The sequence below is a fragment of the Myxocyprinus asiaticus genome, chromosome 39 (genome assembly GCF_019703515.2).
Source record: "Myxocyprinus asiaticus isolate MX2 ecotype Aquarium Trade chromosome 39, UBuf_Myxa_2, whole genome shotgun sequence".
Classification (NCBI taxonomy): Eukaryota; Metazoa; Chordata; class Actinopteri; order Cypriniformes; family Catostomidae; genus Myxocyprinus; species Myxocyprinus asiaticus.
The window spans coordinates 40064522-40092209 of record NC_059382.1 but is presented as its reverse complement, the minus strand read 5'-3'; the positions used below and the strand labels follow the sequence as shown (position 1 = coordinate 40092209).

At 36.3% G+C, this 27688-nt stretch overlaps 1 protein-coding gene and 1 pseudogene across 9 annotated transcripts; one reads left to right on the top strand and one right to left on the bottom strand.

The window, feature by feature from the left end:
• The window catches only part of LOC127429994 (E3 ubiquitin-protein ligase TRIM16-like), a 534825-nt pseudogene that overhangs the window by 453069 nt on the left and 54068 nt on the right, over positions 1 to 27688 (top strand).
• Positions 72 to 27688, bottom strand: pcsk7 (proprotein convertase subtilisin/kexin type 7). Of its 9 annotated transcripts, none has more exons than XR_007895340.1 (19): positions 27553 to 27688; positions 26140 to 26600; positions 19061 to 19195; positions 17859 to 18024; positions 17671 to 17761; positions 16049 to 16103; positions 15761 to 15899; positions 15584 to 15684; positions 13890 to 14057; positions 13447 to 13551; positions 11519 to 11621; positions 5457 to 5613; positions 5234 to 5328; positions 3884 to 3977; positions 3192 to 3309; positions 2273 to 2483; positions 1465 to 1636; positions 1038 to 1074; positions 531 to 671 (listed from the first exon to the last, which is right to left on the bottom strand). XR_007895340.1 is itself a non-coding variant. In XM_051679008.1 (17 exons), the coding sequence occupies exons 2-17, from the start codon at positions 26587 to 26589 to the stop codon at positions 541 to 543; spliced, it is 2319 nt and encodes a 772-aa protein (XP_051534968.1). In that variant the 5' UTR covers positions 26590 to 26600; positions 27553 to 27688; the 3' UTR covers positions 72 to 540. The 9 variants fall into 9 exon arrangements, 6 of the variants coding, with proteins under 6 accessions (XP_051534968.1, XP_051534971.1, XP_051534970.1 ...); XR_007895341.1 differs by having other exon boundaries at positions 1506 to 1636; XR_007895342.1 differs by lacking the exon at positions 2273 to 2483 and having other exon boundaries at positions 1506 to 1636.

The window sequence follows — 27688 nt, the reverse complement described above, 5'->3', positions numbered from 1 at the left end:
ACACTTCGGTAAAAACATTCCAGTAACAGTAAAATTATTTAAACCTGTCTGAATCAAACTCTTTCAGAATTTTGGAGGTATTTATAGTCAAAACTTACTCAGAAGTGACACAATCAATGTATCACGATCAAGAAAAAACTCTTGTCATGTTAATAAGTATAACTCATATGTCACTCACTCTTCGTACAGCACTCCAACACACAAACCTCTCCCACACACACACACACACTTTCAATTCGTGCAAATCATTGTCATGCGCAAAATGTTTCCAATACTGCAAAATACCCACCCTCTTCACCAGGCACACTGACAAGATATCATTGTCATGAACATATCAACAAATGATCAAAAATCTCGAACAAACAAAGAACCAAAATAAGGTAACCCGATAGAGAGCATGTGCTCACAGACTTGAAAGCAAAAGTGCAACCCAAAGTTTCAAACAGAAGTGACAGGTCCAGTTTTCCTGAGTGCTACGTATTCTCCTCGGCTGCTATGAGGGGAACTTTAGACTCCATGTCAGGCTGGATCTCCACCACCTCACTGTCCACTGGTTCTGTAGATCCTGTCTGTAGTCCTCTGCATCCACGCCAGTCCACGTGAGTGAGCATCACCTCCAGAGTGTAATACAGCGACCAGAAGAGAGCGAAACAGCCCAGCAGCAGCAGAGACTACAAACCACAACAACATCTTAATGCCATAACAGCTTGTCCACTTACCGTAGTGTACAAAGCACTGTCCATCAATAGGGTACAAATTGGTGTTCCATTGGTGTACTTTATCAAAATTAACATGGCTATTTCTTAGGAAGACAAGTAAATAATCTTGACATGTTGCTGACTGCATTTATCAAGTTCAACCATGTGACCATGTTACCAAAGTTACTGTAATAAAACTGATCAAATGATCAATAAACAAATGTTTTCCTTTAATTTAAGGGAAAAATAAGTTTATCTATCTAGGGAGCTTCTACTGAGTGATGTTTATTTAAAGGGATAGTTCACCCAAAAATGAAAATTGTCTCATCATTTACTCACCCTCATTCCATCTCAGATGTGTATGACTTTCTTTCTTCTGCAGAACACAAATGAAGATTTTTAGAAGAATATTTCAGCTCTGTAGGTCCGTACAATGCAAGTGAATAGTGATCAGACTTCTGAAGTGATATATGATAGGTGTTAGTGAGAAACAGAAACAGAAGCTGAAGTATGTAATTTCTGCAACACTAGCGCCACCGAATGAAATTGCAAAAATAAACATTGTTTTCAAAACAGCTTTATGAATACCCCCCTCATGGATCTGAATGGTCACTCAGTGGTCACTCAAAACAAACACATGAATTTTATAGTGACCAGCCCTGACCAGTAGGTGGCGATATGCATGAAGAATGTGAATTGTCAAAAAGCAAAAGAAAAAAGTGTAGATTCTTAGTAAAAAAGGACTTAATATTGATCTGTTTCTCACCCACACCCATCATATCACTTCTGAAGATATGGATGAAGCACCTGAAGTCTTATGAAGTACTTTTATGCTTCCTTTATGTGATTTTTGGGCCTTCAAAGTTCTGGTCACCATTCACTTGCATTGTATGGACCAACAGAGCTGAAATATTCTTCTAAAAATCTTCATTTGTGTTCTGCAGAAGAAAGAAAGTCATACACATCTGGGATGGCAAGAGGGTGAGGAAATGATGAGAGAATTTTCATTTTGAGGTGTAGGGCTGTCAAGATTATGAAATTTGGCTTATAATGAATTGTCTCTTTTAGGGCTTTCACGATTGTCATGTAATTTGTCTCATTTCTTAAGGTGTATGTGTGCTTCACACCTTAAGAAATCATTTTTACATATTTAACTTCAAATATATAAACTAAATAATAAAATAGGGAGTTTGGTGCGAGCCTTTGCTGACGGCACGCATCAGAGAAGTGCTTCATGTGTTCTTCCCGACAGGAACTGCTCTAGCCTACGTTTCCCAAAAGCACTGCAAGTTTAAGTTGATCGTAGAGACCATCATAGAGACCATTGGCACCAATGGTTTCAACGATCTACTAAGGCTTATGATGCTTTTGGGAAACACAGCCCTGGCTGACATCTGCAGTGCGGCTCAGAGTTCAACTGAATGGCACACAAACGTGCAGTTGATGGCATTTATATACAGTACTGTGCAAAAATCTTAGGCACATAAGATGTTTCACAAAAGCATTTGTCTTAAGATGGTTATTTATATCTTCAGCTTTAGTGTGTCAATAGGAAATATAAATGTTAGACTCACAAACATTACATCTGCAAATAGAAAAGATGTCTGCAACAGATGTCATGGCCCCCACAGAGCCCCCCACTGAACACTGAGTCAGTCTGGGATTACATGAAGAGGCAGAAGCAGTTGAGACAGCCGAAATAGATAGAAGAACTGTGGTGAATTCTCCAAGAAGCTTGGAACATCCTATCTGCCAACAACCAAGAAAAACTGTGTCCAGGTGTACCTAGGAGAATCGGGGCTGTTTTAAAGGCAAAGATGGTCACACCAAATATTGATGTAGCTTTTTTATGTTTACTGGACTTTGTATGACATTAAGTGATAAATGAAAACTATTTATGGCATTATTTTTGAAGACTCACTATGCAACATTTTTCACAAGTGCCTAAAACTTTTGCACAGTACTGTATTTGCTTAAAATTCCCTTATTTGGGCATTAAAATGTGATTGGAATTTGAAATGCACAATAATCAGGGTTATCTGAAAAACCGGCAGTTAGATCAAATAACCGTGATCAGATGATTACTGAATAATCGCGACAGGCCTATTTGGGTGAACTATCCCTTTAAGGTTAAATCTGCAAACCTGTTAAATCCTTGGGTATTAATTATTATTATTATTATTTATTTAAAAACAAAAGTATTAATTGTATTTAATTATGTCTAATGGATGTTTATAGCAAGAAAATAATTAAATCATTCAAAATCAGGATGTTAAATGGCATTATCATGTCCCAAATTGTGGTAACAGAGTTAAAAATGTGTAATCGAAGTGGACACACAAAACAACTTTGACCTCCTGAGGTTGACAATCAGCATTTTTCTATCAGAGTTTTAAGCCCTATTTTGTACTCTTTGAGTGGAAAGTGCCATGTAGTTATAAACTGTACAATGTGTGTGTAGCTGGATGCATGTGTGTTTTCAGGAGGACACACCTTTAGGCTGTTGGAGGTAAATGGGCTCACAATCTCAGGAGGAACATCTATGCCAGGAGGGCAGGGAAGAGCAAAACTGCTGTTCAGATACTGTCCACTCATGGCGTCTTCCACAACTCTTTAATCACAATGAATAAGACATAAAATCCACTAGTAAATGAATTTAAATGATGAATTGAAAACTCTGCATGATTCCAGTGTGCAGTCTGAAAATAAACATCATTTGAAGGCCAGACTACAAGTGGTGTAATCTTTTTACAACAGACCAGGGTCCAAATGTTTAGCCTTTTTTGCTCATACTTGCAACTAGGGGTTGCACCTACTAACCAACTTGTCGATTAGTTCTGCCGCTATTCGGTGCAATTTGGCTGTGTCAACAAGTCTTAGATTACATGACTTCAGGTGCACTTTTTCTGTTTGGTGACAACAAGGGGAAAATTCCTGTCCACAAACTGTGCCAGTGTAGCATTTTTATTTAGCTTTGTATAGTAACCTGTATGTGTTTTTCTACTGTTCAGTTCATTACAATGCAAGCAGCATGAATCTATCACTCAAGATCTATGTACTTTCTGATGCTGCATTGTGTATGATGAGGCATTTATTTGACCTGCCGGTTAGTTAACTACATTTCTCGATGACTAGTTGACCAGTAAAAATGAGTAGTAATGATGTATTATTCCTCTACATCTCACCTCCGTCTCTCTTTCACTTGCTGCAGAGACATAGATGAGCCATACAGAGTGAGTTTCCAGTTCTTCAGCACACCCAATGCCAAAGCCGCCTCTCCTGAAACACACAAAGAGAGTAGGTGTGGCACATGTCAGAATAACGTACAAATGAAATATTTACTTCCAACAGCAGTGTTTCAATTCCAAGCTGCATACTAGAGCTTAATGTGGACATGACGTTCCTATGTGATTTGAATTGGAAAAGTGAAGAAACGTGACAGCTTTAGTTAAAAGCTTTGAATCTGAACAATCCTCCGAGGTGACGGTATATTGATGAATATCTGAACTGGCCATTTAGTTTGTACATCTCTTTTGCACTAGTGAAATGTTTTTAAAAGAAGCCGAAGCATCAAGCACAACTCTCTGCACTGCTCTCATTCTCTGGTTTCGAAACTAGTGGTTTTTCATTTGTGAACATATTTGTAAGCAAAAGAATAATTCTCACTCACTTCCATTTTTTCAGTTGTGTGTGCATCTGTGGTTATTAATGAATTAGGGGAGTCAATGACTCAATGATTCACTCACAACATAAAAGACGCTCATTTGTTGCCACCTGATGGCGTAAATATGCAATCTCCAGAAATGGTCAGTGAACGAATCTTTTTGGTGAACAGATTCGAAAGACTTGAGCCACTGGGATTAATTAAAGCCCCCAACACTATTTGGAATACAGCGAATACAGACAAGAGGAGTAATATAAAGAGTGAAGCGTCCCTGTTATACTGAATATCAGTACTCTTGGGATGCCACTTGGCCAATCAGGTTCAAGGACCGGAAATAACTTGTATAAAACATATTTTTTTTAAAGTCAATAGCTTTATAATGTACTGTGGTTTCTGATTCGATTACGTGATTCGCATGGCATGAAAAGTTCATTGCCCCATAAAAGAATTTAAGTACATAGTTTTTTACTTTTGTCCTTTTGATGGATTTTAAAATACTTTTCACTTCGAATCAAAGTTTGTAATGTTGTGATTTATCTCAGGCCACGTCCACATTAATACATTTGCATTTGAAACGCATTGATTTCGCTGTGTTTAAGCCTCTCGTCCACACTAGAACGCCATTTTCCTCCTTTAGAAAATGCTCTCCATAGCCACACACTTTGGAAAACGATGATGTTGGGAAACTAAAAACAGATGTTTCAAACTTGAAATGGATTACTGTGGACATGAGAGCTGGTTGGTCTTGTTTAAGGCTTTAAACTTTAAAACTTCAAAAATGCAATTTTGTGAAACCCCTATAGACAAACTGAATGGGAAAAATACTTTGAAAAGCTCTAGTCGGTGATCTGTATAAGCCATATATTCTTACTATAGTCAGTGATCTGTAGACTGTATTGTCCCTCGGCTCTTTCTCCCCAACATCGCACGGTTGAAAACGTCCAGTCTGCGTATCCAGTAGTATCACTAGGAAAACAATAAAACTGACTTTAATATGGGAAATGTTGACACAGCAATTGCTAAGCATTCTGCTGCCCATATGCATGTATATCAACACAAAAAATACACCTAATTAGCATTGTTTGGATACTTACACATCCAGGGCTCTTCTGGCTCCAATCAGTGAGCTCATTCCACTGGGACAAACGAGCAAAATCTCGACATTGCCGCGGCGAGGATGTGTTATAGTCACAGTCACAGACACATGCTCCAGGGTTTGCATGCCTGACTGTCTCAGGTCAAATGCAGTGACTATGAATGAATTCAAATGACAAGAAAAAAGAAAGATATTTTATTGTGTTTATCGTTATCGTTCTGCACTCTACAAAATTGTTCAAAAGGTGTGATGTTCAAGTCATATTTCACCCCAACATTAAAAGAAAAAATAAGAAATTATATATTGCATCAAGAAAATTAAGCCTAAATTTAAGACCATTAAGATTTATGACATTATTTTCATGACAGTTAAACACATTTAAACCCTACATTAAAAATTCTCATGACTGTTTTACAGTACAGTTATGAGAACATTATTTGTGTGTGTGTGTGTGTGTGTGTAATGAGAAGTTGGGGTTTAAATGTGCTTAACGGTCATGAAAATAATCTTGCAATGCTAAAAATCTTAATGGTCCCAAAAATAGGTTTAATTTTCTCTTGGCAAAATACAATTTCTTATTGTTTTCTTGTGATATTTTTGGCTTAATATGAGCCAGACATTTCCTTGTGAAATTGTTGCTTATTGCAGCTACAGTTAGATAGGAAGCAATCACAAAGAGATGCATGAAAAATGACACATAATATATAATGTCTAATCTGACACTTGAAAATATCTCATCAAACCCAAAAACATCACAGTGCTTCCTCATTGCTTTTGCCTGTTGAAATGAAAAAGGGCAGTTACCACGCCTCTCTGGGTTCTCCCATTAGGCTACAGTAACTCTGTGGAATTTCCTCACTGACTGTTTGGTAAAACAGAACAACTCTCTAATTCCTTATAGGGAAATTATCTTCTCTCCGGAGAAAGAGAGAGAGAGAGAGAGAGAGAGAGAGAGAGAGAGAGAGAGAGAGAGAGAGAGAGGTAGACTGAGTCAGAGAGGTTCATCATTGTAAACGATTGGAGAAACTGGAACAACGATTATACCAAAACATTCTTGAGGGTCATTTTGTTCCAGACACACTGTGCACAACCTCTCAATGCTTGCACAAGCATGACATTGAGTATACAAGCACGCACGCACACAGAGACGACCAACATACTTCAGGAAGTCCTCGCTTCCTTAAAAGTCATTAGGGGTCCAAGCACCGAAAGGTGCTGGAACCCTATTGTATTTGTACTGATTTTCTTCTTCTTATTCTTTTTCTGCACTAAAAGCGAATGGGCTGCAAAAACTGTAAGTCCTAGAGACACCAAACTATGCAGGATGGTCCCAAATCCCCCCCACACAGCCCCATTCACCCCTAGGTTGTGCTATGTTAAACAACTTTACATTTTGGCTCATATCTTCGCAACCGTAAGACGAACAAAACGTATATATCTCTGATTTTATTTCCATCTAGAAATGTTTTCCGCAAGTTTTGATTTTTTGTTCAAACGTACTTTTGCAAACTAGTCCTAGGCCATATGTCCGATTTGCTTGAAACTTTGCACAATTGAAACTTTGCAAAACTTTTTTAGTTACCCTAATTTACTCCATGGTCTATATCTTCTGAACGCAAGGTCCAAACTTTACAAAACTTGGAATACTTTGATATCCGAACATTGAGGAGACATGCACATTTTTGTCCAATTTGCCCATAGGGAGCGCTACAACTAAAATTCTTGTCTAAATACATTGAAATTTGGCACGCATCATCTTTGGGTCATGTGCTAACATATCGTTACAAGAACGATTCGACAAATCAATCACAATTCAGCGGCTAATAACTTGTGTTGTGAATGTGCGATCATTATGAAACTTAACATGCACGTACATGTCATCAAAATTAAGCTGTTCTATATTTGAACTTTTAATCACAGATGAATGATGTACTATCGATTTTGGCCACTAGATGAAACGAAAACCTTTGCGGAACCCCCTTGAGTTACATTTTTCAACATTCATCCCATGAAGGGCACTCAGGGTTACACAGAGCAAACTGATTGCATCATTTAGAAAGAGAATCCCTAGTTCCAGAAGGAGTAGGCCATTTATTTTTTTTTTTTTTGAATTTATTTATTTGAATGTACACTTTCAACATCAAGAGTGTTAGTCAATTGTTGAGTGGATCCATCCATTTCTTTATCGAACAAAATCCAGTTGATATTCAAGATTCATGATTTAAAGAGACCTCTGGTGAGTTTTCTATTCATGTAAAGCTTAAACCAACAAATAAATCACATTACTACTTTTACACTGAAATAGACAATGAATCAAATTTAAATCATGATAAGCCCTAGTGTAATTGTTAACCCTTAAAAGGATGCAATTTAATTAAATAAATATACAGTCTGCATGTGCTGCGTGCTTCAAAGTGAATGTATGAAACCGTTCATCCACTTTAAACACATTTAATGAGCATCACTCGCTGTGATTGTTGTAGTAGATGACAGAAGAGAGTGATTATGCTGTTAGGATCTTTACTGAAGCACTTAATTTGATAAACAAAACAAAAATGCAATGGTATGTTAAAAAATGTATTGTTCTATTCTCATTTCAATGAAGAAACATGCAATTGTTTTAATTTATTTATAAATTAAGTTCAAGTTCAATAGTATGTTACCTATTTATTGGGGGGGGTGGGTATCGAAATTGGTATCGGTACCGACTACTGATATTTTAGTATCATGACAACACTATCTTAATGTATTATTTGGATTGTGTATTGTAATGTATTTTTTGTGAATGTAAAACTCTGCCAAATTACATCAATAGTGCCTGCCAACATCTAATCTGCTGTCTTAATAGTGAGTAAAACATCATGATGAAATCTGTCTGCTTACATTTAAATATTAGATATGACTCATTCAACTACAAAGAGTTCACAGTAGCATAGAGCATGTTGTAGATACATTAGTTCTGTTCACTTGTGCGTAATTTAACAATTTCTTTAAATAAAATGAAGATAATGCTTTGCAGTTATATCCATTTAATTTTTTCACTTTATGAACACATTTTACTAAAAATCACAAAGTTGATGGAAATCTGTGGTTCATTTCTATGGGATGTTCTTCAAAGCCTGTTTGAGCGAGGGGGTGGGGGGTGGGGGGGGTGGAGCTTAGCAATAGGTCAATTAATTGACTGATTACAGAAACAGTGAAAAGCAGAGATGTGAGAGAAATACAAGTAATATTTCACTTTCAGTGTGTGTACCTGCACAAATAAATATTGTACAACATTGCCTAATAAGGGCTCTCGACCGCTGCCTATGGTACAGAGCTCTTCTCATCACACACAGCTGTCATAATATCCCCATTTTAGTGTTTCTTCTGAGTTACGTACATTATTTCACTGGAAACCAATAAGCAATTACATTTCAGCAAAGTGAAGAAAAAACAAAGTATTGTTACTACTTTGAAGAAATGATTTCTACAACCCTGCAAACACTTTTGACATTAGGGGTGGGTAAAAAAACGAATGAAAAAATAATGTTACGTTTGTGATCTTGTAAAATCTTGTAAATTGCAATGAAACAAATGTATCTACAAATATTATTATTCATATTTAGTTATCTATTTTATGTACTCTTTATCGTTTTTTTTTTTTAATCCATTACCCCAATTTTGTGTTGCATGTAAACACCTTACCTGGCGTTCTTACTGGCTTATCCAATGTACACGTGTGCCTCTTCAAGGTTTGACATCAAAAACAAAGAATAAAATGATTTCAAATGTAATTTTTATTTCATGCTTTGTCAGATTTTAAAAAATAAGATGATTTCTGGGAGTAATCACCATATTTGGTGTGAATAGAAATGTTCTGAATATTTACTCTATATTAGGGCTGCAACTAACGATTATTTTGATAATCGACTAATACAACGATTATTAGAATGATTAATCGACTATCTGGGGGATTATTGCAACATATAATCATCAGCTCTTCACCGACAATTCAGCTATGTGCTTACTAAATTAAAGAGGATAAAAGTATCTTTTAAAAACACCTCTAAATGACCTTCACTGAATTACATTCAAAAAATCATTGAGGATTTTCAGGTATAATTTAGTAAAAAACTAAAACAAACAAACAAACAAACACTATTTTTGTTGAGTGTTTATGTCTTTGTGAGGAGGAGGAGGGCGTGGCCAGGACAAAAAGAGAGAGAGAGAGAGAGAGAGAGAGAGACATGTGGCCGCTATGTGTGTGCGTGTCTGTGTGTTTTCTGTTATGTATCAGTTTCTTTATGTCATTAAAGTTATGATGACTGTTCTGCCGGTTCCCGCCTCCTCATTGCCCACCATAAGAACCTCGTTACAGTCTTGTTTTTGTCTTGAGAAACTTCAAAGCATTTGCTTTGATTCTGAAGCAGAATCCATCATGTATTTGTTCTGAATTTACTGGAAAATGTTTTGGTGACTAGATAAAAATAAAAACTTAAAAAAGCCAGTGTCAATACAAATGGTTTTAATTGCACCCAGAATGCCTGAATGTCACTTCAAAAACGATAACTGCGTGAGCAAATTAATATGACTGAAAGGCAGGTATTAATCTGATTCACACTGTCCACCAAAAATAGAGACTTTGAGAACAGAGAATACATACTGCTGTGCTGGTGGCATGCATTAATGTGATATTAAATTATTTCTTATTAACATTTGTTTTAATGAAAATTACATTTTACTTAATATATTGTTTTCATTATCAAACATCATTCATCAATTATGTCCAAGTTATGTCCTACTTCAATGTTTTAAACGTTCAAACATTGCTTTTAAATGCCAGCTCTCTTCCTTCCGCATCTCTCTCGTGAGCATCTGTCCCTCAGCACGTGCAGTGTTCAGCATCAGTGTTGAACCATTGTAAAAATATTTGCATTTTAAAAACCTGGACCCACTTTATATTAGGTGGCCTTAACTACTATGTACTTAACCATTATGTACTTACATGTTGTTGCATTGTAGTTACATTTAAAGTACCTGCATTTAATTACATTTGTAGTTACACTGTTAACTTTACCCCTAACCCAACCCTTACCCCAAAAGCTAACTCTAACCCCTAACCCTAACTCCCATACCTACACGTACTTCAACCTCAGTAGCAGCAAATGTGGATATTTTGCAGAACAACATGTAGTTACATAGTAAATACATAGTCTTGTATGTATTTAATATTAGTACATAATAGTTAAGGCCACCTAATATAAAGTGTGACCAAAATCTGATTTCTTTTTGGTATACATCTGCGGTGCGATGGCCTAATGTGTAATTAACACTTCTTCACTGTCAAATCTTTGTTAATTGGATTAAATTATATTATAAAATGGTCCAAATAAATACAAGCCTTATAAAAATTACACTTATAATAATGGACTATTTTATATTACATAAAAAAAGATATTAAGTAAGCATTAAGTAAGCGGTATGGTTACATTCTATCCAATTACCACTTGCAAAAGCCTCCTTATGGAGGGTGTGTCCACGTATTTGCACATGGTGTTATTTGCATAATTATTCGCAGTAACTCACCCGCAATACACACTCAAAGTGCACACACAATTTGTTAGATTGCACAAGCAAATTTGTACCTGTTAATCTGATTTTAGTAATCAGGGCCAAAATGTATGTTTATCATATTACTTTCTTGATATTTCGTACAAGATTGCATGTTTTATCAATATTGCGGATTGTGTAAATCCTGTCAAGAATATGTCTGGGCCAAATTTCACCACAAATCAAATAAAAGAAATAACAAATTATGTTTTGCATAAATATTTTTTTTCTTAATTGTCATCAAAATAATGCTGCTATGAAAAAATTCTACCTAAAGGCGGTTCTTAAAAATAGGCTTAGTTTACTTTATTTAAAATACTTTAGAAATACTTTACATTATGCAAAAATGTTCCTTTTGATTTTGAGGTGAGATGTGAGCTGGACATGTTTTGAGTTTGTGGAGGGTCTAGTTTACCCTAAGACATGACACAAGAACATTAGGAATTTAACTACATATTAATCTCTTACCATTCCATGTCAGCATGAGAGATTTGGGATAGGCTGGGATCATTTCATTGGCATTTAAGATGGGGCTCTGGTAGGACACCAAAAAGGGCACAAACTCCCAAACCTACCAGACACAGACACACACACACACACACACACACATTTATAAACACATATGGTCCATTCTGCATCTATTAGCAGTCCAACAATAAAAATAACTATTAAAAAACAAATAAGTATTCAGATTTAGGATATTTCATAAGAATTTGGTATGATCTATTTAAATAATAATAATCTAAATATATACTAAATTAAAACTTATAGAGTACTTTCTATTAGGAAGTGGCTGTCCCAAACACCAACCCCTAAATTTCAGTTGTTTTCGAGATGTTTTTCAAAAGATCCAATAAAAATAAATAAACAAGCTGTCACTACTAAAGCTTAAAAATTTTTTGTCCATTGGCTGAGCCTGATTTTAGTCTCATTCCTGCATTTTTAACCAGGAAGTGAGACTGCATCCCTGTCCATCATGGCCTTATGATGAGTAGTTGGATCCCATAATTTTGAATTCAATGTTTTCTGAAAAAAAAAAAAAAAAAAAAGAAAGAAAAAAAAGAAAAATCTGTGTAACTTTTTGTATGGCCACTATTTCACTTATACTATAAAAAGAAAATGTTGTTTTATGTATATACAACTGTTCAAAGCTTTCCATGCAAGCCATGTGCTGTCTTCAAAATTCGCTAAAATTGTCACTACCCAAACATATGGTAAAGTTTCGAGAGTGATGTGATTATTTCAGTAGTGACAAATTGTTATGTTCAACTATACATTTTAAGGACATAATCATAAGCATTCATAAAAACATATTTTAAATTAAACCCCATACAAATTTATTTAATTGCAGAGAATATGTGTTTGGTATTGTCAGTTCTTAAAGTTACACACTGATTTTCAGACATAGCACATTAAATTCAAAATGATGGGATCTAACTACTCATCATACTGGCATGATGGACAGGGATGCAGTCTCACTTCCTGGTTGTAAGATATTGGATCTACTTGCTTTGTTACAGACTTCTTGAGTGTACATTAGTGAACAAAGTGCTCAGAAATTCAGACAGCTTAATATTAATGTCACTGTTGAGCTTTTCTTTTTTTTTTTCTTTTTTTTATTTAACTAAAACCACTTGAGTTATTATTTTAAAGTATTCATCGTCTGTATAGAAAACAAGCTGTATGATCAAGCAGTCCTTTACTTCAATGACAGTTCAAAAGTGGTGTTTGTCCTTCCAAATACAGATGATGAGAACAATATTAATGTCTTTAAATCTTAATTACTACATTTGTGTTTGTAATATATTCAACAAAAACATGTTATGAGTTAAGATAAATAAATAAATAGGGAATATTATGTAAACTTGCCAAAAATTTCACTACCGAAACATCTGGTCTTTGTCAAAAAGACAAAGTTAACTAAAAGTTTATGATAATTATTGACTAAATATATGTTACATTTAATCAATCATTAACTCTCAGATTAGTACGATAAAATGTATGCATTTTACAGAAAAAATTGCATTTTGATTTTGATGCATCTTATCAATTGAACTGATTTTTTTTTAATGGTCATTTTAATTGATTTAGCTGTGAAAATCTTCTAGAAATAAATCATAAAAATAATCTTTACAGGGTGGATGGAAACAAATTCTTAATAGATAAATATAGTTTGTATTATAGTGTATTTCTGTGAACATTCCAAAAAAGTTTAATAAAATACAATATGAAAACTGACTGTACTTCTACTGTGTTTCTAAGATATTGTACCATATACAATACTTACAAATTTGAAAAGGTTTCCAACTCGGAGTTTGAACCAAATCGGTAGAATAGTCCATTTAACTTTATGTAACCTGTATATCTGTGACTGCAGTGATGAGTTTACACTCTACCTTAGCAGCATTCACCAGTCTCCAGGCGTTGAGCAGTCCAAAGCCGTACTTATGACTGTGATGAAAACCTGCTCCATTAGTCTCCCAATCAGCCTGTGTGTCATGCTAAACACATACAGATGAAACACATCACATAACTAAACCTTATAAAAAATCACACATATGACATTTTACTGTGGACAATGTGTGTGATTTTCATCAACAATTTTCACAAACCACAAATCAACATTACAAAAAGCCTATTTTATAAATCCATCTGTTAGCAGTATGCATCATGGTACTTTCTATGTGACTTTGTCTGGAAATATCACAGTACTGAAAGCCTCGCTGGAAGAACAATGTGCAAATACTTTGTTGCATAGATTACTTGTTTCAAGTGCATATGCACAAAAAATGAAATTGCTTTACAATAAATACACAGAAAAGCATGAGTAATATGATACCTGTGTTGCAGTGTAGGTGATGATGTGCTGAACGTCTCGCCAGCTCAGACAAGGCCGCACTTGCAGCATCAGCGCCACCATACCTGCAGCCAACGGTGCCGCTGCAGATGTGCCAGTGTGCCCGTCTGTACAACCTGTGCCACTCTGCATTGACCAGTCTGACGTCACCTACAATAATGATACAAATATTACAGTAAAATCAATTCAACATCATATCAGAGTTCTTACAGACAGAGCGGTTTTTGTTCAGTTAGTGCTTCAAACAAAAGTCTTCTTTCAAAGATAAATTGCTGTAAACCTCACAAACTTGCACAAATCCAGTGACTCGTTCTCCCCTGGAAGTGTTCATTATAGCAGCCCTGGACTTTGTTAAAACAACTTTTTCCCAGCAGACTGATGACTGTGCACCCATGACTCCCGAGTGTTGAGTAACAGCCAATCAGATTGGAACTGGTAGGAATTTCCTACTCAGTCAGCTTGGAGTAGGCCCTTTTTTCAAATTTTCTACTTTGATTTTAAGGGGAAATTCTGGATCTAAACATGGAAGATTGTGTTTAATGGAGCTGAGAATACTGCAATTTTACATGTAGCTGGAAGCACTATTAAGTAAACCAAACTATTTAAAGGGAAAGCTCACCCAAAATGAAAATTTATGTTGCTCCTCCTAACACGTGTAACTTTCTTTCCTTTGTGGAGCACAAAAGGAGAAATTTGAAGAATTGTCAAGCTGTTGTTTTGTCATATCATGAAAGTGAACAGTGACTCCGGGGTTTCAAGCTCCAAAAAGGACAAGTAGCTTTTAACACTATTCACTTACATTTTATTGCAAAAAGCCACATAATGATGATTCTACAAATTTCTCCTCTTGTCTTTCATTAGCATGAGTAAATAGTGACAGTTTTTCATTTCTGGGTAAACTATTTAATAAATAGACATGCAAGAGGTGTGTGATGAGCGTTTCTGATGAATTCCAGATCCTGTGCAGAACTTGTGCTTTTACACCCAGCCTGCTGATAAAAACAGCTGCTGTAACATGAAAATGTGCAGGAAAGTAAAAGAACAATTAAGGTGAAATTACACTGAGAAAGCAATGGCGTTTGAAAGGAGTTGATGGCTTGTTGTGATTGAATGCACTCGTACAGTCAGTAATTATTGTCATATATGGTCCATTGCAACTGTGGTCAGTATGAATACCGCAAGATTAAAGGATCACACACTGCATTCATTAGGGACTGAACTGACAGAAAAGCTGTGAAGAAATATGTTTTTTAATATTATGCATTTTCATCTTGACAGAAAGAAAATAGGTTTTGCAGACTCTGATTAACCACAGGAAAAATGTCAATGTGATCAATCATTTCAGAATAAGTTTTCATTAGTATACTAACAATTAAATAATTATTAAAGTTTAATAAGTTAATAATAATAAATCATGTATATTTTTTTTAATTCTTCAATAATTATTTTTATTGTACTGTAACACTAGAATGAACAGAATTAAATGTTATAAATAATATTAACATTAAATGTAATTATTGTAAACAGAATTTAGAAGAGCTGCGACACACGAACCATGTGACCAATGAAATGAAGGCAAACAGTGCTTCTCAATTATATTTATTTTTTTCATCCTATGCATGTGTCCCTGATTTACTGAAATAATACAGTTCTGACAGTAGGCTACAGGCACTTACAATACTGCGCAGTTGTCTGCTTCCACTGCTGAATGTGACAGCCAGCATCGACGCACACTCTTCAGCGTAGAACGGTTTTCTGCCGTTCTCATCAACAGCCCCTGTAACAAACACAATAAACATCAACATTCACTCTCAGCTGATGATTATAACAGAGCTGAGAGAGTGACTCAATACCTATGGTGATGCTGTAGATAGAGTTAGCATAGCCATCATAGTTGCAGTTGTCCTCATACTGTCCTCCGTTGCCACTGGCAACAACAAAGATGCTACCAAACCCTTTCCTGCCTGCAATAACGCCATGCTGCAGCGCCACCTGTGGACAAACAGAGCAAATCACTGACTGATTGAGTGTTGTTTGTATTTATACTCTCTGAACCTTCTTTAGCTCAAAAATGAAGCACAACCAACAAAATGGGGAAGTTTCTAGATTACATGCAAGTAAGAATAATCATAGAGTCTAACCTTGCCTAATGGATGTGGTCCATCAACTGTACGCCCGTCATCATCTGGCCCCCAACTATATCAACAATTAATGTTAGCACTAGTTAACACAATGTAAATACATTTCAAAATAAATAAATATTACACACATATACATACACACACACACACACACACACACACACACACACACTGGCAGCCAAAAGTCTGGAATAATGTACAGATTTTGCTCTTACGGAAAGAAATTGGTACTTTTATTCACCAAAGTGACATTCAGCTGATCACAAAGTATAGTCAGGACATTAATAATGTGAAAAATTACTATTACAATTAGGAAAAAATATTCAGAACTTCAAAAACTACTTCAAAGAGTTCTCATCAAAAAATCCTCCACGTGCAGCAATGAGAGCTTTGTTGATGCTTGGCATTCTAGCTGTCGGTTTGTCCAGATACTCAGGTGACATTTTACCCCACACTTCCTGTAACACTTGTCATAGATGTGGCAGTCTTGTCGGGCACTTCTCACGCACCTTACAGTCTAGCTGATCCCACAAAAGCTCAATGGGGTTAAGATCCATAACACTCTTTTCCAATTATCTGATGTCCTATATCTGTGTTTCTTTGCCCACTCTAACCTTTTCTTTTTGTTTTCCTGTTTCAAAAGTGGCTTTTTCTTTGCAATTCTTCCCATAAGTCCTGCACCCCCGAGTCTTCTCTTTACTGTTGGACATGAAACTGGTGTTGAGCGGGTAGAATTCAATGAAGCTGTCAGCTGAGGACATGTGAGGTGTCTATTTCTCAAACTAGAGACTCTGATGTACTTATCCTCTTGTTTAGTTGTACATCTGGCCTTCCACATCTCTTTCTGTCCTTGTTAGAGCCAGTTGTCCTTTGTCTTTGAAGACTGTAGTGTACACCTTTGAATGAAATCTGCAGTTTTTTTTTTTTTTTTTTTTTTTTGGCAATTTCAAGCATTGTATAGCCTTCATTCCTCAAAACAATGATTGACTGATGAGTTTCTAAAGAAAGCTGTTTCTTTTTTGCCATTTTTGACCTAATATTGACCTTAAGACATGCCAGTCTATTGCATACTGTGGCAACTCAAAAACAAACACAAAGACAATGTTAAGCTTAATTTAATGAACCAAACAGCTTTGAAATGTGTTTGATATAATGGCAAGTGATTTTCTAGTACCAAATGATCAATTTATCATGATTACTCAAGGATAAGGTGTTGGAGTGATGGCTGCTGTCTAGATTTGATCAAAAATGACTTTTTTCAAATAGTGATGGTGCTATTTTTTACATCAGTAATGTCCTGACTATACTTTGTGATCAGTTGAATGCCACTTTGGTGAATTAAAGTACCAATTTCCTTCCGAAACAGCAAAATCTGTACATTATTCCAAACTTTTGGCAGCCAATGTATATTATATATCTATATCTATATCTATATATCTATATCTAATCTATATATATCTATATCTATATCTATATAATATCTATCTAAATCTATATCTATATCTATCTATATCTATCTAATATATATATATATATATATATATATATATATATATATATATATATATATAAAAATACACACAGTATATAGGTCTTCAATAAGCTTCTGGGAGAAAAAGTACCTGCAGCTGTAAACGTCATTAATTTGGTAATGTTTATTAAAAGCCACGGCCTCCATGCTGTCTGTGAGGGGTCCGTCCAAAACTCTGATGCCTGATAGAATGTGTACAAGCACAAACATTTGCAATACATTGGGTTTTCATCACAGAAGGTTAATTATTTTTCAATCTTTCATATTTCATTTATTAACCTGCCACTTTGCTGCCATATGCCACTCCAACCGCACAGAAGCTGTTATTGGAGACTGCAGCGATCTCGCCAGCGCAGCGCGTGCCATGGTGATTATCACTGTGACCATCAGGATGAGGCATGGGGTCCGGATCATTAGAGTTTAAATCATAACTACCCTCAGGACTCTAGAACGATACAGTACTGTCATTATAAAAATAAAACTACAAATATCCAACAGTAATAGGAATAATCTGGGGTCAACTGAACCGAATTTGTAGTAGTCTATAATGTCGATTATCACAGGAAATAATTTTATGACTCGCCCCGTCATAAATCGCAGTCACAGTAATGCACTTACAATGGTTGGGCATGTTGATGGGGCAAGTGTATGAAAAGCAGAAATGTGAACCTGTATTTTTGTTAAAGCACTTACATGACATGTTCATTTAAAAACAGTGATTATTTGAGCTGTTCAAGGAATATTTTGGGTTCAATACAAATTAAGCTTAATAAATTAATTTCGACTCGTCCCTCCTTTACTTTAAAAAAAGCAAAAATCTGTTATAGTGAGACACTTACAATGGATGTGAATGGGGCCAACATTAAAATATTCACTTTTTACAAAAGTAAAGCTACGACTGACTAACCTTTTCTGTGCAGTTATATTAAATTTTACAACTTCGTTGCCATGACTACATAACGCTGTCAACCCAAAAACAACTGTAAAAGCAGTGATTTAAACAACTTTACAGCTCAAATAATACATGAGTTTAACAGAAGAATTAATGTAAGTGCTTTTATAAAATTATAATCTTCACATTTCTGTCTTTAAACCCTCCAGAAATTGACCATTGACTTCCATTGTAAGTGTCTCACTGTAAACTCGACTTTTGCTTTTTTTTTTTTTTTTTTTTTTACAGAAAAGAAGGGATGAATCGAAAAGTTTTTGTGGTAATCAACATTATGCCAAAATGCTGTCAGTTAAGGTTAACTTGTATTGAACCTGGAATACACTTTTAAGTATCTAAACTGTCCTTTTTGAGGATGGACTACTTGTGGATGAACTTCTGGTTACTGTGTTATTGATGTCATTCATGTGAGTGCAATTTGCCATATGTTAATAGCCCCATTTTTTTTTTTTTTTGTGTGTGGTTATCAACATAGTGCCACAAAAGCTGTTGATAGAGCCTCGCTTGTATGGACTCACTGTGAATGACTTACATAATTGGGCTGAATATCTTCTAAGGTGTGCTGGACTCCATCATCGACTACGACCACTGTGACCCCGACCCCTGTGACGTTATGCTCCCAGACCCCCGTCACATTGATGTCCATCCCTCGTTTCATATTATTGTGCTGTCAAAGCAAATGGAGAAGTTACTAGATGGTTGCAATGCACACGGCTGAATGATTCATCTCGAGTCAGGCATGGCACGGGTCACTCCTGTATATGTCCCATCTGAAGTGTGTAACTTTTTTACTGATAAAATACTTTCTTCTATACAACTTCTAGACTAATATAAGTAAGCCATTCATAGGTAGATTTTCTTGAAAACTGTAAACACTGTGTTTCTGTGGCACTATAAATATTAATCTGTTTATTTTGAGGGACCTGTCCAGCCAAACACAACAACATGGACTCGACCAGTGGTGTGAGTTGGGGGCGGGACTATGTGTTTGTATGATTAACAGCAGATTCGAAAAGCTGTTTGAAAACAATGTTTATTTTTGCAATTCCTCTACATTGCAAGTAAAACGTTTTGCTAAACTCGAGAGCTTGTAGATCTGAATTTGAGAACGTGATCAATAAATATTTGTAAAAGCAAGTCATACACATTATATAAGTAAAAGGATTTTGTGTCCAAAGACAAGATCTACACACTCCAATTTCATTTTATGTCTCTTTTAAAATCCTTTCTGTTATTTACAGTCAGTTGATGATCAAAAAGATAAAAAGAAACAATATTTCTAATCATACATTGCACAGATGAAGGAAAAACAACCGTGCAACTTCTCTCTCGTTAACGTGCGCCAGAGATCTTCTATAATGTGATAACCTCCACATTTTCATAGGAGATAGTACAACAGTCAACTAGCGTGTTAGGACAATAAGTCACTGTTTGCAGATATCAAACAAATGAATGGGGAGAGCCGTAAACCGAGACCTACCTGTCGCAAAATTGTCAGCGCCTTCTCTTATAAAACATTAATTTTATCACATTAAACTCCACACACTGCTTATTCCAAAAGGATTGTTTAGTGTTAAACATGCTAAAGACTAGCGGACAGATGGTCAGTTCATTTAGTGATGAGCTATTTCCTCACAAAAGCAGTTTATTCAGCACACTCAAGCATCTCTTCCATAGACATCCATTATAAAAGAACGGCCTCTTGTCTCCTCACCAGAGTAACGCCATAGAATGTCTATGGGACCGGCACGTTATGCTATTTTAAGATAAGATGCAGGCTCCCCTTGCTAGAAGTGCTCTGATGTGCACTGCACTCATTCAACTGTAAACATTCTCTTAAAGAGACAGTACCAATTTAGTGCTCGACGATACATATCAATATAAACTCAATGTAAATCACGCAAGTGCATATAAACAAATATGTTACAAAATGTAGTAAGTGTAATAAATGTACACACAAAATACATAAATATTTAAAGGGATAGTTCACCCAAAAATGAAAATTCTCTCATGATTTACTCATTACTCATGTGTTTGACTTTCTTTTTTCTGCAGAACACAAATGAAGATTTTAAGAAGAATATTTCAGCTCTGTTGGTCCATACAATGCAAGTGAATGGGTGCCAAATTATTTACGGTCCAAAAAGCACATAAAGGCAGCAAATTGAAATTAGTCTTCCTGCCCAGTAGGGGGCAGTATGCATGAAGAAAACTGAATCACCCAAAAACACAAGAAGAATGTAAACATGATCTGTTTTTCACCCACACCTTTCTTCCCTTTAAAAGGCATAGTCATACATTGTGAAATATTTTAACTTCAGAAAACGCTGTAAATATTAAAGAATTAACAACTAGGCTAGTGCCGCATCTATGCAAATAAGTTTGGTAAAAAAAAAAGTATTGTTTTTTTTTTTTTTTTTGCATAATAGTTTTGATATAGTAGCGCTTAAATTATTATTTTTAGAATAAAACGATTAAATAATTGTTATTTGTATAATTCTATTTTCATTATTAGGTTCCAACCTTGTGCATTTTTTGTAAAAAATGTGTATAACATTTTAAGCAGTGACAATACCTTGTACCATTATTGAAAATGGAGATTCATGACATCATATACATTCATAGAAAGTGAATACACAAGCTAAAGTGTGATTAAAATGATCAAAATCGTAATATAAAAATAAAAAGTACAATCTCACATACTATATTGAGTGAAGTCATACTGTATATATGAATACAATATATACAATTGTGCTCAAAAGTTTGCATACCCTTGGAGAATTGGTAATATATATATCATTTTTAAAGAAAACATGAGTGAGCAGGCAAAACACATTTCTTTTATTTCTTATGGGATTCATATTCAACTGTAGGTTATAACAGAATGGCACAATCATAAAACAAAACATGACAACAAAGAAAAAAATGAAATGACCCGTTCAAAAGTCTGCATACCCTTAGTTCTTAATACTGTGTATTGCCCCCTTTAGCATCAATGACAGCGTGCAGTCTTTTGTAATAGTTGTCTATAAGGCCCCAAATTCTTGCAGGTGGTATAGCTGCCCATTGGTCTTGGCAAAATGCCTCCAGGTCATGCAAAGTCTTTGGTCGTCTTGCAAGAACCGCACGTTTGAGATCTCCCCAGAGTGGCTCGATGATATTAAGGTCAGGAGACTGTGATGGCCACTCCAGAACCTTCACCTTTTTCTGCTGTAACCACTGGAGGGTCAACTTGGCCTTGTGCTTAGGGTCAGTGTCGTGCTGGAAAGTCCAAGAACGTCCCATGCGCAGCTTTCGTGCAGAAGAATGCAAATTGTCTGCCAGTATTTTCTGATAACATGCTGCATTCATCTTGCCATCAATTTTCACAAGATTCCCTGTGCCTTTAGAGCTCACACACCCCCAAAACATCAGTGAGCCACCACCATGCTTCACAGTGGGGATGGTATTCTTTTCACTATAGGCCTTGTTGACCCCTCTCCAAACATAGCGCTTATGGTTGTGACCATAAAGCTCTATTTTGGTCTCGTCATTCCAAATTACAGTGTGCCAGAAGCTGTGAGGCGTGTCAAGGTGTTGTCAGGCATATTGTAACCGGGCTTTTTTGTGGCATTGGCACAGTAAAGGCTTCTTTCTGGCAACTCGACGATGCAGCTCATTTTTGTTCAAGTATCTTCGTATTGTGCTCCTTGAAACAACCACACCGTCTTTTTCCAGAGCAGCATGTATTTCTCCTGAGGTTACCTGTGGGTTTTTCTTTGTATCCCGAACAATTCTTCTGGCAGTTGTGGCTGAAATCTTTCTTGGTCTACCTGACCTTGGCTTGGTATCAAGAGATCCCCGAATTTTCCACTTCTTAATAAGAGATTGAACAGTACTGACTGGAATTTTCAAGGCTTTTGATATCCTTTTCCATCTTTATAAAGTTCCATTACCTTGTTACGCAGGTCTTTTGACAGTTATTTTCTGCTCCCCATGGCTCAGTATCTAGCCTGCTCAGTGCATCCACGTGAGAACTAACAAACTCATTGACTATTTATACACAGACACTAATTGCAATTTAAAAAGACACAGGTGTGGGAAATTAACCTTTAATTGCCATTTAAACCTGTGTGTGTCACCTTGTGTGTCTGTAACAAGGCCAAACATTCAAGGGTATGTAAACTTTTGATCAGGGCCATTTGGGTGATTTCTGTTATCATTATGATTTAAAAAGAAGCCAAACGACTTTGTGATAATAAATGGCTTCATATGATCACTATCTTTAAATACATTTTCAAAATCAATGCCAAAATTTCACAATTTCTGCCAGGGTATGCAAACTTTTGAGCACAACTGTGTATATATATATATATATATATATGAAGATGCCCTTTCTCGGTTTGCTTAATATCTTTTTCAGCTTTCAGTTGCATTACGCTTAGGACTGCTCAATTATGGCAAAAATCACAATCATGATTATTTTGGTCAATATTGAGATCACGATTATTTAACACGATTACTCATTGACTTTGGAAACATCATGCATTTATTAAAGTTGAAAAAAAAAATCTTTTTAACAGTGGATTTCCTTGAACTTGAAATGTAAACTGCACTGGGTAGGGGAGGAGGCTATTGTCATATAATTATTTTATGTTATGTATGGTAGTCAAATAAAGGAAAGCCTCCATCGGCACCATTAACAGCAGGGATGCTCATAGTTCTGTGGAATGAGATCTACTTTTTCTTCATGTTATTGCAGCAAGATCTACCATGTGCAATAAAGGCTATACATTATCACAATACCAAAATTTCAGTAGTCGTAGTGAAATTTACCAGCTTCAAAACCACAACAAATAATAACACTAACTAATATGTTAATTATGGAGTCAGTAATAACATAACAATAAACGGCATTGAATAGAAATAGATTAAAAATAATAGAATAAAAAATACAAATTAAGAAAATGTAGTGCTTTTCTAACAGCTTTAAAAGTTTTTAACAGCAGTAGTCTATCCAGTATTTAAGTAAACATTCAGAATAAAATGCAACTGTGACAAGGAGGAAGGTGTGGCCAGGCCGTGATGGAGCAGCCGGAGACGCCGGTTCGGGAGAGAGAGGCACGCGGTTGTGTTGCATATGTATCTGTGTTTGTTTACGTTTGTTTTAAATTGAGTTTCTCATTAAAACTTTGTTTACTGTTCAGCCGGTTCCGAGTGAGCTAGAGGGTGGAGGAGCGGTTGAGGGCTGGGCGGCAGCGCATCCGAGAGCCGGTGAGCAAGTTCTCTCTCTCTCTCTCTGTGTGTCTCTCCTCACCCTTTCCCTCTCCCCATGCCTCCCCTCGTCTCTCCCCCAGGTTCACAGGAGGCGGGATGGGCCATGGGCTAACAGAACAGCCGGAAGGGCAGCGTGTCCCCTCCAGAGATGGGGGATGGAAGTAAGTCAGTCCAGTGGCACCCCGGCCTGAATCGGGTGGGGGAGGAGTGTGACAAGGAGGAGGGTGTGGTTGGGCCGTGATTGAGCACTGCCGGTGCTGAATCAGCTGATCAGCGGGAGAGCGAGATAAAGGGCAGCTGGAGATGCCGGTTCAGGAGAGAGAGGCACGCGGCCGCATTGCATATGTGTCTGTGTTTGATTACCTTTGTTTTAAGTTGAGTTTCTCATTAAAACTTTATGTTTACTGTTCAGCGGTTCCCGCCTCCTCCTTGCCCATACTTGAACTGTTACAACAACATAAAACTACTACTGGTCTTCAATGTATGATTATTATACATTAATACTTTTTAAAGATACTAAAGTTATTCAGTCAAGAGCAGTGAGTGTTTTCTCATTTTCTTGTTATGGTTGTTTGATTATTATAATGACACACTAGACAGCAGCAGGTCTATTAGCTTATATTTATACTAACAATTTTAATACAAATCTCTTTTTCTCCGCTGTTTACGTTCACTTTAGACATCACTCTCTGTGTTTACATGAATACCTCACCAAGACGGGCATTTTGGTGGAATTTTTACATGTATTTGACCGTTCAGGTGCGCATTAGCGTGAGCATTTTCTGAACACACGTGCATGTTCAGCACACACACATACGTCACCTGTCAATCAAACAGGGCACAACTATTACTAGATTGATAGCGAATTATACAGTTACGTGCTCTGGATTTGTTTCAACAGCAGAATAAGAATATGAACATTCTAATAAGTGACACAGGCCTAGTCTATCACAAATATACCCCATTATTTTTCTGTTATTGATGTTTTAATCAGTCTGCCTGTCCAGTCGGGCAAGTAAAATTCTCTTTCACTTGCCCCTTCCCGGACAAGCGTTAATGTCGCGCCCTGATTAAATATTGTATTCAACATTCTCTGATAAAAAATTTTCCTTCTGCAGTATATCATAAAGTAAATAAATGTACGTTGTTTTAAAGGAGTTTTAGATATTATTTTGGAAAACAAGCTAAAAAAGGCTAATCAAAAACATATTTTGTTTCAGTGTACAATGGGCTAAGACTCTCTCACATTTCTGTTCACTTCAATCCATCTTTAACTCACAAAAAAATAAACTTTCTCTTCTTAATAGAGCTGCGTATCGCCAATTTTCTTCATGATCAGATACACACAGTGAACGTGACATATATATTATAATTCACTATGTTATTTTCTAGCTGCAGCAAATGCGTGCGAGTGACGAGTGTCCCGGAGCCAGAGTGTGCAGCAGCCGGGAGAAGATTCAATCTCTTCCCCGGTCACTACATGCAACTCACAGGCGCGGCGCTGACTGCACAGAGAAATGCCAGTTTCTGAATTTCAGGTGTTTCTTCATCTTTTCTTTTCTCTCATCAAATTGTTGCACACAAAATATGTTTTCAATATTCACTTAATTATTAATTAATTTACAGGTTTATCCTGGCCATTTATTTTACTTTTTTGTAATATTCCTTTATTAAAACAGTTGCTCAATGACATCTTCCTCAAGAAAGTGACATTATTTTGACAGGAAAACAAGAGCTCAAGCATCAGCAAGTATTAGTAATGGATTTGATGAATTCTGTGATGTTTTGTGCTATTAGTTGTTTTGCTTCACACATTTTTACGTGCTTGCATCAATTTCATTGATGCGGTTAACAAAAACGGTTTGGTCCATCATCATGAATTCCACAACTTTTGAAGATGATACATGCCAAATTTCGAGTGAATTGGACATATGGTTTAGGAGAAAATTAAAAATAACAGAATATCTAGATGGGCGGAAAATGTAACCATAGTGTCCATTCGACTCGGCATGAGCCAAGGAATCAGTGGAAAAAATTTTGTTTCTAGGCTGTCCAGTTTAAAAGTTATAGGCCAAAATGTGTGTGAAATTTTGATCTGTTGGTGGCATTAGAGGGTTTAAGTTAGAGAGCCCAAAGTTGGGTCAGTTACTTTTGAAAGTGTCTTCTATCAGTGTGCTAAATTTGAAAACTTTCCTATGTACAGTTCTATGGGCTGCCATAGACTTCAAGTGCAGAGTAATAATAATAAGAACACTAACGGACACAACTTCAACTTAAATTACATCACAAGCATGTTCAGTATTAAAAGGTACTGCATAACAGGAATGGCTCTTGTATTTGAATCTTGACACTCACCAAGTGCCACTGGCTTGGATATTTGGGGTCATTGAAGGTCACGCTTCTCTTGGAGCGTCTGAGGATTTGCTCCTGGGAGTGCCAAACCACGTGAGGATTTTCATCGAGAGCTGCCTCTGTTGAACGCGTGTCCACATTCACAGTGTCTTCCACCTCCTGACAGAGCAGATAATGCCCCTCCAGCTGCCCGATCTGCCCATGATTTTCCAGGCCCACATCCCGTGCCACACTCTGGGCCAGTCTGTCAAACGACACGGCCCCGTTCACAGAGCCCACGTTGAGCCGCACCGCCCACGATCGGCCTGGGCCACAGGAGGAGGAGGAGGGAGGAGACGGGATGGATGAGGAATGGCCATGCAGGGAGGGCATGATGAGGAGCAGCAGAGGGTAAAGAGGGCTCATACCCATCTGGATGGATGATGCCATGTCAATAAAACACAATCTGTCCATATTAGAATTGCCTGAGAACAAAACACACAGAATAGAGAGAGAAATGGGTCATCTATAACATGAGTATCCCTCAAATATCATGTGTAAATAATGACCGTATCACTGAGTTGCTGATCCCAACTTTAATAAACACATTTTGTCTAAAACAAATCAAGAAAAATACAGTAGCATTATTTCTTTTTTTTTCTGTCGCATCACCAACGCACTTTTCCAACTGTCCAATTATCATTGCTGTTTCCGCATATGGGTGAATGATGTGACACTCATTTTTGTTTAGATCTAAGAAATGACAAAAAAAAAAAAAAAAAAAAAAAAACATAAAAAATACAATTCACACAAAGCAATTACTTGAATACAGCATTGAACATGTTTTCAATATCTGCGTAGATGTTTTCAAGTCAAAATTGTAATGTGGTGTACTGTAACCATCCAAAGACTAAATCAAAGTCTCAGCATCAGTACAAGCAGAGAGAAAAAAAAATAATAAATTCATATGAGTGCATCCCCAGTGTGTATATATTTATAGACACACTATTTATTTGATAGGTTTGAAAAAAAAAAATGACTTCACCTTATAAAAGTGGAAATGGCACCCATTTAAATGCATGACCCGAATACATCGCTGATATATAAAAGAGATGGCTAGAGAAAACAAGTTGTGGCATTACATTATATTATATTATATTAAATTATTGTTTGTGTAAAACTATGAGATATATGAAGTTGTTTCCATTGACATCCACACACTGTCAAACCGGAAGACAGCTGGGTGATTCTGTTTACTAACTGTAATATAATAAATCTGCTCACTATCTAGAACAAGTGTTAATTAATTCACACACAACCAGGAAACATATGTAACTCATAAAAATAAAAAATAAACTATAGACATAGATAAACATCACTGACAGAGCAATATTAATAAACGATATCCATTGTTAAATACTGAGGCGCCTCTCTTACCTTCAATTAATGTTTTTAATCTCCTTATAGTTTGACTGTTTTATTTTTGTGATATTTACATTTATTCTCCATCATTACCATCAGCGACATAACAACCTGCTCTGCAAAACTTCCGCAATCGTCATATGTTGCGTCA

What these genes read in the sequence shown, in the direction of transcription:
- pcsk7 (XM_051679008.1), bottom strand. Translation starts at nt 26,589, where the DNA reads ATGGACAGATTGTGTTTTATTGACATGGCATCATCCATCCAGATGGGT. An exon ending in GACTGGTGAATGCTGCTAAG is followed by an intron (nt 11,622 to 13,446) that starts GTAGAGTGTAAA and finishes TGTGTCTGGTAG; the next exon opens with GTTTGGGAGTTTGTGCCCTT. An exon ending in TCTACAGATCACTGACTATA is followed by an intron (nt 3,978 to 5,233) that starts GTAAGAATATAT and finishes TGTGTGTTTCAG; the next exon opens with GAGAGGCGGCTTTGGCATTG.